Source organism: Astatotilapia calliptera, chromosome 13 (genome assembly GCF_964374335.1).
Source record: "Astatotilapia calliptera chromosome 13, fAstCal68.1, whole genome shotgun sequence".
NCBI lineage: Eukaryota > Metazoa > Chordata > Actinopteri > Cichliformes > Cichlidae > Astatotilapia > Astatotilapia calliptera.
In genome coordinates this window covers 32431021-32444131 of record NC_137434.1, presented here as the reverse complement: position 1 = coordinate 32444131, position 13111 = coordinate 32431021, and the positions used below count along the sequence as shown (strand labels likewise).

General features: G+C 44.7%; 1 protein-coding gene across 6 annotated transcripts in view; it reads left to right on the top strand.

Moving 5' to 3' along the window:
• The window catches only part of syndig1 (synapse differentiation inducing 1), a 24473-nt gene extending 12264 nt beyond the window's left edge, over positions 1-12209 (top strand). For 4 of the 6 annotated variants that reach the window (XM_026191043.2, XM_026191042.2, XM_080288154.1 and 1 more), the window contains one exon: positions 8878-12209. In XM_026191043.2, the coding sequence (XP_026046828.1) occupies positions 8878-9036 (159 nt within the window). In that variant the 3' untranslated portion in view covers positions 9037-12209. The remainder of the gene's footprint in view (positions 1-8877) is intronic. The other 2 variants (XR_013901093.1, XR_013901094.1) reach the window with 2 other exon arrangements.
• Positions 12210-13111: the final 902 nt, after the last annotated feature.

The following is a 13111-nucleotide window of genomic DNA, read 5'->3' as shown; positions in this document are numbered from 1 at the left end:
AGTGTGCCTAGGTTTACCGTAATAACCCTTAAATCACTGAAAAAGCACAGACCACTGGAATTCTTTCAGTTGAGCAAATGGTTCAGATTACAGATGTTTGTCACAGCAACAGGTTAGGCTTTAAAGCAGGGGTGAAGAACTCGAGGGCCGGTGTTCTGCAGGTTTAGACATGTCAGCTGGTTTAAACGGCTAAATGACCTCCTCAACATGTCTTGAAGTTCTCCAGAGTTCTCCTGGTAAAGAACATGTGAGTCAGCTGACCCAGGGTGATGTCTAAAACCTGCAGGACACTGGCCCTCGAGTTCTTCACCCCTGCTTTAAAGTGTTAAATACATCCGTCCTTAACAGAGCTACCAGAGGGCGAAATGCAGGGTACACCCTGAAGCAGTGTGTGTAAGGCTGGCCCGATAGATTTGAAAATGGCGTTTTCGTCTGAAAACGCTCCGCGTCCACACTAGCGTGTTCAGTTGTTTTCACAGAGTTGTGCGTCCACACTGAAATGGCCGAAAACGCTTACGTTCCAGTGCTGCACATGTGTGAAGCGCAAGAAGATTTGCCCTGCCTCATTTCTGTCTGCCGCTTATTTACTTCCGTCTCTTTGAAACGTGGCAGCAGAATGTTGAGGAAAAGCACCGAGTTTGTTAAATGGACTCACAATGAGGTGGAGTCGTTGCTGCGAGTAACACAAAAGTACAAAGTTGCAAAAGCGAGTGAGAATTAGAAAAAAGAAGAAAAGCTCTCAGGAGCGCGTGCAGACTGATGTTAATCTTTAATACGGCTGTCAAACAAAACAACTGCTGTGTAACGCCCTCCGCTATCTTAGCTTGGTCACATGACTGCATCACATGACTAACACGCGTCATCGTTTTGGAAAGTCTCGGTTTTCGCTGTCCACACTGCGACGCATGAGCACCTTCTTCAAATGTGTGCGTTTTCGAGAGCGTTTTCAAAACGCCGTCTCAGTGTGGACGGGCGGCCAAAACGGAGAGAAAACAATGCGTTTTCAAACAAAGACGCATCAGTGTGGACGTAGCCCAACACAGAACCATACAGACACTGTTACTGCATGTGAGAGGAGCCACACAGCCAGCCTGTCAGCCGCAGCTTCTCGCTGTGAGTGTGCTAACCACCGCACCACCGCACAGGGAGCACAGAGGGCTGGATAAATGAAAAGACTAACAACACAAACAACAGAACTCAAGTCGTCCTACAACAGAGTTTAGACTAAAGCTCTGGAATAAAACGTGGCAAAATTAACAAACTGCAGATCAGGTAACAGGCAGACATGCTGAGTGCTCAGAATCTCGTCACTATTGGCTGTAAACTGCACATGCTCCCTGTGCACGTCCACGTCCGCCTGCAGCCTCGCTCTGCTCTCTCGGCTCTGCTCATCAGGCCTGAAAGCGTCCGATTGGCTGCTCTGCCCTCATTGCTCTGATTGGTTCTCCGCACTCTGGACTCTCTGTCCCGTTCGGCTGCTTCCGCCGCTACTCTGCACAGCATCAACCCCCCCGCTTCTCCGCGTGTCTGTACTCTGCTCTGACACGGATCGATACTGCATCCACGACCCGTTCAGCTGCGATAATTATTCATGTTTGTCTAACTACAGTCTGATAACTGCTACGTTAATGGTAACAGATGGCCAATGTGATGATGGGGTCACTGCTAACAGTTAGCAGCTGTGGTTTGTCTGTTTGTGGGATGGAGACATGATTCCCTCCAGCTGGAATAAACTACCTGCATGAAACAATCACGTGACCTGAACGTGGCAAGTGACCGTTGTGTATTTACAGTAATGAGTCAATGTGTGTGTGTGGATCATTACTTCAGAGCTGCGTCTACACACACTGACACAGTTCACCTTATATAACTGATCTGCAGTCAGCTGGAGGAGGAGAGATGCTCTCACTCAGCTTGTTAAAAGAATCAGGAGTGGGACGGATGCGGCGCCTCCTGTGACCTCACACAGGTAGGATCCAGGAAGGAGAACAGGTGAAAGGGAAAGCCCATGAAACATTCAAACGAGAGGAAATTATGCATAAACGCAACGCAGACACAGGAAGAACAGAGAAAGGAATAAACCCACGAACCGGCAGACAGCTACACACAGACCAGGAATTTCAAAATAAAACAGGAAACAGTCACACTCTCTGGTTACAGTCCAGTCATGCTTAAAGTGACGCTGCGTTGAAAGTTCCAGAATGAGAATAAAAAAAATCACTTGATTCCAGCATCAGTCTGACAGTTTGTAGACGAGGTTTGAACTTCCTGTTCCAGACTCTCTGCAGGCTTTTGACAAAAAATGGCGGCTGATGACTGCCGATTGCTGATTGGACGGCAGGAAGTCTGAAGGAAGCGGCTAAAAATGCTGAAAAGTTTAAATGGAGCTCTGGAATGTGCACAAAGCAGGACTGGTCGGATGCGGAGGGTCATCGCAACAAGCTTTCTGGTTGTCACATATGTGGTTTCCATGGCAACTGCACACCTACAGCTTCAAGGGAGCCTGGGCTGGTTGCCACTGACAACCCTTCCCACACTGAAATCCGTCAGTGAGAAACAACAGAAAGCACTGCGGCAGGAGGAAGAGGAGGAGGAGGAGCATGGTTGTCCTTTCTCTGTCAGAGGTTCATCAAACCAAAATCATTAAGAAAGGAATATTTGAAAGGTTATGAGCGCACAGGAGAGGATCCTGCTCACTCACAGAGGGAGCTTTACATCATGTTTGAAATACGAGAATCTTCTTTGGTCCCAAACCTTTAACACTAAGAAGTCCCACAGCCTTTCTAAGAACAGGCGCATCATTAAATGTACGATGACTGTGCCTGAAAGGTCGGAAACATGACACTCGTCAACATGTTCTCAGTAATAATGCTTATTTGAGTCCCGTGGAGATGTTACAGCTCTAAACGTACTGACGTGACTTCTTATTGAGGAAAAGTAACTGAGCGGCTGCAGCCAGTCGACCTGAGTTTATAATGAGCAGGTCGTTGGACGTGCTAATGCTAAACGGCTGTGTCTGAACCATCTGCTCCACAGTGAGCTTTAGTCCTCAAGTTTCCTTTAACTAGTTTTTATTGTATTTACTGCAGTCAAACACCCTGGACCTTCAGTTAGACACATGTCCGGTACAGAGGGTAAAAATATAAACTCAGTCTGATGCTAACAGAGGCAAGCAAGTCAAAACACAGAAAAGCACACCAGGAAAAATAACTTTTAAAATCAAGGACGATACAAGCTGAACTCACATATAACAAAGCTTTCACACAGATTACGGTGAACACTCGTGTGATGTATTGTGTATGAAGTCACATCAGGACTTTTATCTAATGATGGATGAGAAGAGAAACTCCCTCTGAAAATACTGTCAGGACACTTTTACTGTGAGAACAAACAGCTGAAAAGTGTCCTGAGAGTAAACGTGGCAGACTGAAACAATCGCTCCTGTTCATAATCTGATTTGGTGCTTTTAGAGCAAGCCCAACACGCACACAGATTCATTTCCTGGAGATTAACTCACACTACTACTGGGATGACCCTAACCTTAAAAAGCGTGTCTTCAAGCATTTCCCTTTTGTCCCAGTCAGAAAGACGTCTCTCTAATGTGGTGACGTATACACACTTAGGACCCCACAATGCCAGTAAAACCTGGCTACACATGCACACACAGTTTGAGCTTGTTACATAACTCTGGCTTCTCACACACACACACACACACACACACACACACACACACACACACACACACACACACACGTTCTTTATTTGGGCCGAGTGGGAGCATCTCCCCACTGGACCAGTCACAGGAGGTCCTGAGCTCACTGGCGCCCTCTGTCATGTGGTATGACATGGAAACTAATTAAATCTTACTGGAAACTGTGGTGATTACAGTGGTTATTTCCTGCCCACAAGCCAGTTAATCAGGTTTACAGAGTTAACTCAGCTGTCACCTGACACAGAGATAGATGGTCACTGGCAGCACACGGCGAACATCAGCCTCGGAGCTCTAACACATACCAGACTCCACCGATAAAACAGAACAAACAACCTGCTGTCTCAGTCGGGAAATTTGCTTTGATGAATTTGGTGTTTTAACCTGTTACTCACCCAAGTCACACTGCACAGTGTTGTTATGTCAGTCAGTACCAGCTCTGATAGCACATTAAAGCAGTAAGAATATTCAGATTCAGTCAGGTGGGAGGCCTGGTCCCCCTGTGTGACGTTTAGGTTACTGTCAGAATGGACCGCTGCAGCACATCGCTGTCATGTTAGCAACATTTTTCAGGTCCACTCATTCAATAAGTGGAATCCAAGCAGAAGCTGATGAAGCAGATATCTAATAGAGCCCCTGAGGTCAAAAACCAAGCAGGATGCTTTGCTCCCTGATCACATCATCTTTATTAAAAAGCGATTAAAGAGCAGAGAGACTGATGGGTCCTCTCTACTGCTCTTCCTCTGCCTTTTAATCTCATTTCTTCTGCTGCTGTTTTGCTCAGCATCTCTTTGTAAAGCTGATTATCTGCCGTCGTGAGTGGAGTCTCCCCCTAAGCTCGGAGCTCCGCGGGCGAGTTCAGACCTGAACGCTGCTGGTTTCATCAGAGAGAAGATGGAGACAGATCTTCATCACCTGATTGCGCCAGTGTGTACGGCAAGCCGTCTTTGGGTCCCTCTTCCTGAGTGTTGTTTTCTCTTTGTTTTATTACTTTCTATATGCTTTCCGGATGTTACTGCCCTGATTGCCTATGATCGACAAACTCTTTTAAATCTTCGACCCTTGAATCACCAAAAGCCGGATCTATATTGGAACTTAGGGAATTTTTCCCAGCCTCGACCACATACTTCCGCCTGCACGGATTACCTGCCTCTTTTTACACCGCACAAGAAACGATATAGGAAACGGGGTAAGCGGAGTGGTTTTCGCGTTCGTATTAAAGCTTACCTAAAAGCACATGGAGTGATTGGCTACCGCTCCATTATTGACAACCTGTGGCCCTCCCAGCATACCTTCAGACTGTGTCGTCATCGATGGATTCGCTATGCTGGCCAGCAAGCCCATTCGGTTCTACCAGCTGAGTGTCCACCTGTATGGAGCTGGAAGCGGATCTCTGGAGGAGGTGTGGATTACAGTAATCTTCGTCGGCTGGGACGTGCTCCCAGTAGCGTCAACGAGGCTACGCTCCATATGGCACTGCTAAACACTAGGTCACTGGTGAACAAGTCCTTTTTCTTGCATCAAGGCTGGATGTCCTGTTTCTAACAGAGACCTGGATTCGCCCTGGTGAGTCCTCTTCCTTTTCGGAACTTCTTCCACTGGACTGTGCTTTCTTTAATTCTCCTAGGACCGCGGGCAGGGGTGGAGGGCTAGCCTCGGTTTTTAGAAGTAAATTCCGAGTGCGGCAACTGCCTCCCGCCTTGCACTCCAGCTTTGAAGTACAACTACTGGAGTTGTCCGGTTCCCCCCGGACCCTCTGTGCGGTGGTGTATCGACCTCCGAAGCGCAACAAGGACTTTATCCGTGAATTTGCTGATCTTCTAGGAATTATTTTCTTAAGTTATGATCGTGTACTTATTTGTGGTGATTTTAACATTCATATATGCTGTGAGGAGGACCTATTGGCTAAGGACTTTCTTGCCCTTATTGACTCTTTTAATATCACTCAGTGGGTGAGGAAATCAACCCACATTAAAGGGCATATGCTGGACTTGGTATTGTCGTATGGACTGGACATTTGCATCACAGACATCAATGATGCTGGGATTTCGGATCATTTCCCAGTTATGTTTGATGTTCAGTCATGCAATATGGAATTGAACTCTGAGGGTCCACCGAGCCTATCACGCCCGATTAATTCTGAGGCTGTTGCTCTTTTTTCTGCGGCCTTTGCCAATTCTTTTTGTTATGAAGACATCAGTAATGCACCTCTCTCGGTTGATGGCGTAGTCAACTCTTTCATCTCTATATGTACTTCTATTTTGGATACTGTGGCTCCAGTAAAGATTCGACGCCGTAAAACCTCACGCCAACCTTGGCTAAATGAATCCATCCTCGCTCTTAGACGTGAATGTCGTCGAGCTGAGAGAAGATGGAAAAAAGATCAACTTCAGGTGTCCCTTGACATCCTGCATATGAGCCGGTCTAAATTCCAGAAGGCTGCCAAAATGGCAAAAACTTCTTTTTTATCTAACATTATTGCGAATAACAGCCATAATCCTCGAGTCCTGTTTAAAATTTTTAATTCAGTGGCTAATCCCTGTTCGGATGTTTCAATGGGTGCCTCCCCGGCCCTCTGCGAAAAATTTCTAAATTATTTTATAGATAAAATCTCATTGTTAAGGGCCACACATTCTTTGGTAGTAAATCAAGCCCCAGCTTCTGAATGTTTAACGGTTTTCCAACAGTCCGAACCTGTGTCATTTTTGACTTTAAAGGAAATAATTAATAATCTGAGAAGCTCAAATTCTTTGCACGACATTATTTCCTCTCGTATCATTAAGGATGCATTGAATACAATCGGGTCTTGTATTTTATTTCTAATGAACTTCTCACTGTCATCTGGCTATGTTCCGAATGTCTTTAAACATGCAGTCGTGCAACCTGTTATCAAGAAAAGTACCCTTGATCGTAACATTCTAGCTAATTACAGGCCGATTTCTAAACTTCCTTTTATGTCAAAGGTCTTAGAGAAAATAGTGCTTCGGCAACTACAGACCTATTTAGAGAGAAACGGTATAAGTGATAAATTTCAGTCTGGATTTAGACCGCGTCACAGCACCGAAACTGCCCTACTAAGAGTCTTTAATGACCTTCTCTTAATTGCTGACTCTGGGCGCTCTGCGGTCTTAGTACTATTGGATTTGACCTCAGCCTTTGATATGGTTGATCATGATATCCTTTTGGCAAGATTGGAACATGTAGTAGGCCTCAAAGGAAATGTTTTATCTTGGTTTAAATCATATTTTTCTGAGAGGTCGTTCTCTGTCTCGATGGGAAAATATTCCTCTTCTTCTGCCCGTTTCCGCTGTGGTGTGCCCCAGGGCTCGGTACTGGGTCCTGTGTTGTTTTCTCTCTATATGTTGCCCTTGAGCTCCATTTTTGAAAAACACAATGTCTCTTTTCACTGTTACGCTGATGATATTCAAATCTACCTTCACCTGACTGGGGATGCTTTATCCTCACCACATCCTCTGTTTGACTGTCTGAGTGATGTCAAGGACTGGTTATCACGTAACTTTCTTACTTTAAATGGAAAGAAGACAGAAATTATTGTTTTTGACCGAAATATGCCTCTGGGACAATTGACTGACACATTTGGGCCTGTTGCTAACTACCTTACTGATACTGCCAGGAATCTTGGAGTTTTCATGGATAGTTCCTTCAAACTTGACAAACAGGTCTCTACTGTGGTAAAAACTAGCTTTCATCAACTACGCCTAATCTCTAAGGCTAAACCCTACATACCACACAAAGATATGGAGAAACTCATTCATGCTTTCATTATGTCAAGACTGGACTATTGTAACTCACTCTACTTGGGTCTACAATCTTCTCTTCTGCAGCGTCTGCAGCTGGTCCAGAATGCCGCAGCACGTCTCTTGACCGGCACTAGAAAGTTTGACTCTATCACCCCTGTTCTGAAAAATTTACACTGGCTTCCTATCAGATATCGAATTGATTTTAATATTCTATTGTTTACTTATAAAATTTTAAACAATATGGCACCTGACTACTTAGCTGATCTCCTCTGTCTGTACAGCCCTCAGAGAGCACTAAGATCATCGGGCCAACTGCTCTTGGTGCAACCTAGGTCTCGGCTGAAGACCAGAGGAGGCCGTGCCTTTGCTGCACCCAGGCTATGGAATACTCTCCCTCTTCATATTCGCGCGTCAGATTCCATTCAGTCTTTTAAATCATGTTTAAAAACGTATTTGTTTGATCTGGCATTTAAGGCGAATTAGGGTAATTTACATCTGGCTCTGTATTTAGATTATGTAATTATCTTATATTTTATATATTTGTAATTTATATTTTATTGTGATTTTATTTGTACTGCGATTTTAATGGAAAGCACTTTGGTGTACTTCGGTCTTAAAAATGTGCTATATAAATAAATTTTGATTGATTGATTGACCTGATTGAACCAGAGGAAAAATTCTGATCGGTAACAATTACTGAGGCGTACCTGGACTAGAGACTTGGGATGATCTGATATCCTCGTGTTGGTGTTGTTCCCAGACCATCATGAAAATGTTGTTCCAGGTTCAAGTGACCAATCACATTGTTGTGACGTTATTCTTTTGCGCGCCAAGCCATTCATGCATTTATGAAATTCCAATGTTGCAAGGACAATATCAGTTCTGCTTACTGTTTAGGGTCAGGGTCCGTTGATCGGCAGACAGAGGCGGTTTCTCGCAGCTTAAGTACAGTTTTTTGTTTTACGGCAGTTTTTCCCGAAGTCGCAAAAGTATGACGTCACCACATTCTGATTGGTCACTTGCAGTGTTGATCCTGGAACAACATTTAGTATGATGATCTGGGAACAACACCAACACGAGGATATCAGATCAACCAGAGACTTGAATCCTCCTATAACATCAGCAGTGGTTGGCGGAGTTGCCTTACAGTGAGAAGGTTTGAAGCCGTCAGCCTGCCAGACTTTTCCATGTTCTTCTTGTTCCTGCATGGTTTCTCTCCGGCTTCCTCCCACAGTGGATGGATGGGTGGATACTTTAGCCCAGTTTCCCACTGTAACTGCCGTTCTAGCTCACCTTGGTGCAGTTTTCTGTGTTTTGTGTTTCTTTTCCCAGCTCGTGTCACACGAGAGCGACGAAATAAGGAGCTAACCTTTGTCTGACTTGTTTTTACGTCTCTGTCCCTCTCAGACCAACAAGGCAGTTTCCAAAGGAGACTTTCACCTGGCCAGCTCCAGCTCCAGGCGGGCTCTCTTCCTCGCCGTCCTGTCAATTACCATCGGGACAGGTATCTATGTGGGCGTGGCCGTGGCGCTCATCGCCTACCTCTCCAAGAATCACCACTGGTAGCCTAAGATCACGGAGCGAACCCTCACCTTCCCCTGGAGTTCAGCTCCCCAGTGAGTGTTTTCAGCATGTTGGCCGTCATCTCGAACTGGAGAACTTCCTGTGAGCGCACGATGGCGTCGGACACCCCGCTGTGCTGTTCTGAAGGGCCAATCGGATCCAAGGAGAGGAGATGTGTGAGAAACAAAGAACCAGCAGCATTTTTTAAAGCTTCTGCTGGCGTTAGTTTGTTTAAAAGAACATTTTTGGTGTGATTACTCTCATTTCCATCATCCAAACTGCACTGAATCATCACTTTAACTGTATCTGCATGAAAAGTTCTTCATTACTGTTGGAGGACGTGAATCAAAAAGCTCGAATAAACCCTGGAGGTGATGTTAACGTTCAGGGTGTAACAGTTTCTCTCATAGGAAGTTTTTAATGTCCACATCAGATGTTCAGCCAGAATAAAAGGAGGAGGAGTTTAAAGGAATACCATCAGCAGCACTAATAAGCATTTGTGTTATTTATATCCTGCTCTGTGGGCCATCAGCTTACCTGATTTAGCTCTGGACGTTACCTGTTGGCAAACACGGCCTCCATTTAACACCTGTGAGACTTTTTTGGATGTAAATGTAAATTTACTCTCTTCACACTTAAACAAAGACATAAAAAATGGGACCAAACTGTAACATGATCTACAGTGATGATAAACACAAGGAGAGTGTGAAGGGAGAGATGACCACACACCTGTGCTCAGGTGGACTCGGGTGAATGTGTGAAAGTGGACTGGCTGCGTCCTGTTTGCATATCAGGACAGACACAAAGACTTTTTATTTATTTATTTATATTTTTGGACAAACTCTGGACTTGTTCATGTGATAAAAGAGACACTGCTGAACTCTGTCAGCTGATCCGATGACATTGACCTCATCGTGTGTCCTTTTGGCTTTAAACCAACACAGAAACACCAACAACCCACCAACTGGTACGCCGGTGTCGAGGGTAGAGACACATCTTTCACCTGTCATGGTCTCTGCAGGTTTAGCATCTGGAGGTCAGGCTGGGACTTCATTTAACATCTGTGTACAGTTTGGTTATGAAATTTGGACATACATTCATTTATTATTCTTTCTTATTGTCTGTTTTGTTTTTATGCACACTGATGTCTTCTCTTTGAAAGTCTACAGACTTCTGGTCCAGAATCAGGACATCTCAGTGAAAACTGAATATTCAGCAGAAACCTTAAAAGACTTTGGAAGTGTTGTAATCATGGTTCTAATGCAGGACCCTGTTTGGTGGCTGTGTAAGACAGGTACTCGGGTCCTCGTCTACAGGTGAGCACTGGGAAACAAATTGTCATAGTCATGTGTGGACATTCAGAAAATGTTATGTAAGACTATCGGTGCGGGAACGTTGGGAGGTTTTTTCCGGGGTGTTTCTGATGTTCAAGTTTGTCTGGATGTCCAACTACAGATTTTTGTCTAGAACTTTTATTCTTTTGTTCATCCACAGATCTGATTGTGATTTTTGGGCTGGCCTCTCTTCTACACCCTTGGTACTGCAGGTCCAATTTGATGGTGGACTTTAAACGAAAAACAAAAATCCTTTGAGTGATATGGGAACATATATGAGTCTTTAGATGTCCACTGATGTCCACTGATGTGTAAATGTACTGTGGATTCTACATCTGTGTCAAACTTAATTCAGAGGTTTTAAAACATCCACTCAAGTTTCATTTTGAGGGCATCAATCCGGGATTGTTATTGAAAGTCTTTAAGTCTCAGTCTCCGTGGTGCAGACCACATTTATCTTTTGGCAAACAAAACCTTGTGTCTATCTCTTTGGTCCTGATCTTTGTTGGACACAATGTCCATTCACAATTTTTGCTGAAGGCCTTCAGAAATCCAAGAGTATCAAAACTGATGTTGAATCTCCACCAACATCTGAAACCAGTCTGGTGTTTGCATGTCTGCCCACTCCTTTTTAGGAAGTCCACCCAGGTCCTAGACTGAAGGCTGTACATGTCCAAAACAAACTGACTGCTCGTGGTGATCCTTCATAGAGAAAATGTTAAACCAGGGGTGGGCAACTCCAGACCTCGAAGGCCGGTGTCCTGCAGGTTTCAGATGTGTCCTTGATCCAAACAGCTGATTCAAATGGCTAAATGACCTCCTCAACATTTCTTGTAGTTCTCCAGAGGCTGGGTAATGACCTAATCATTTGATTCAGGTGCGATATCCAGGTTGATATCTAAAACCTGTAGGACACCGGCTCTTGAGACCTGGAGTTGCCCACCCCTGTGTTAAACACACATATCAGCTATACAGGCTTTGTGAAGGTCCAGGGTCATTGACTCAAAGTCCATCCAGCACTCGTGTTGGAAGTGTTTAAATGTGAAACCGACTGTGTATCCATGATAGAGTCATTATTTCCCAGTACAAACCTTCAGAGCTGCAGTGAAACCACACAGAAGAACACATACACATGTTCCTGAAACTCTGATAACAATCACTGCTGTCAGACCCTGAAGAATTATCTGTTTAATGACTCCGCCCACCTAGGAGGACAATCTACCACACCTGATTCACTGCTAAGCTAACCTTCAAGCTAATCGGGCTCTCTCTGACTTCAGACCATCGGATAGAGTCTGCAAATACTGAGTGGATAATAACGCCCGTTTTTAATGATTGTAAAGTCAGACTGAAACAGTCGTTGGCTGTTATGGATTTCTAAAATTAACGGGATGAGTCTCGTGCATTTCTTTACTGAAATCAAGCAGAATGACCCTTTAATCAGAGGTTCACGCAGTCTTCAGGTTTAAGCTGCAGGTGTGGCTCTGAAGGTGTTCAGATGGGTGCTTTTGTTTGGCGTGTAGGAGTACAGTGACGGCTGTTTAAACCCCCGATAACAGAAAGGCCGTGCAGCCACTGGGTAACGTAGTGGGGTGTTGATCGCAGAACGTTCATGATTCCTAAAAAGCTGCGGTGCGCTTTATCAGCCTGGACTGGAAACAGGAAATGGTTCATCCTCGGCAGCTTCAAAGTCTGGGCTAAAGGGCTGCAACCGTCATCACACATGCTGTCCGTACACGCTCACTGAATGTGTTTGACTTTCACTGAGATTAGCATCTGCTGAATGTTTCAGATTGAACTCTTAATAAAAGTCAGAATTAAAGGAGCTTTTTGTCAAACCTCCCTGTTTGCTGTCTGTCAGTTGTTTGACTCTTAGCCTAACATGCTAAGCTACATGAGCTTATAACTTCCTGCCCAGCTACAAATCAAACAGAGCTGCTCCGGTTAGCTGTTTTTTTAAGACTTCCTGGACTTTAGGTGCTCGCTAATAAAAATGTAAATGTTTGTGTCTGAGGTACTTTCATTGAGTTGTTTGCAGACAGTTCAGCCTCACACACTTCTCCACCTAAGATGGTGTCCCTGCTGCAATCTTTCCAACCACAACAATTCTCCTCTCAGGAACAATTCTGGAGAGAAAAACACACGGGAGACTGGATTAAATGGTAAATTCACACAAGCACTTTTCTATACTTCAGTGGTTTCAAACATTCACACTCCGGTGCATGCACTGGAGAGCAACTCAAGGTTCAGCATCCTGCCCAAGGATAGATTGGCATGCAGAGTGAAGCAACCAGCAATCAAGCCAACAACTATCCGATTAGTCTTGAGTTATACTTGGGAATATTTCTTAGGAACACCTACAGCAGGTAAATAAATATCAGTAAATATATTTCTAAAGATGCACCGGATGTCAGTAACAATCCAAATCAACGGGTCGGTGCTGTTTCTCCATGCCGGTCACGTGGACTTTGATGGCGCTGTAACCTGCACTGGTGGACGGCACGCTGAGCTGCTCACAGTCGCCGGCTTCTGGAAGTGTTCCTGAGCCGTGCGCTGATTTATCACAGAGTCGTGTTTTTAATGCAGCGCCACTGCAGTTATCAGCCTCGTCTCTGCACGCACACATTCCTCTTACTATACTGATGATACAGTCTTCTCCCAGCACGACATCCCAGTGTACTTCAGATCCAGACACACACTCAGCCACACACTGGTTCATCACAAACTCAACAAACCAGCTGTGC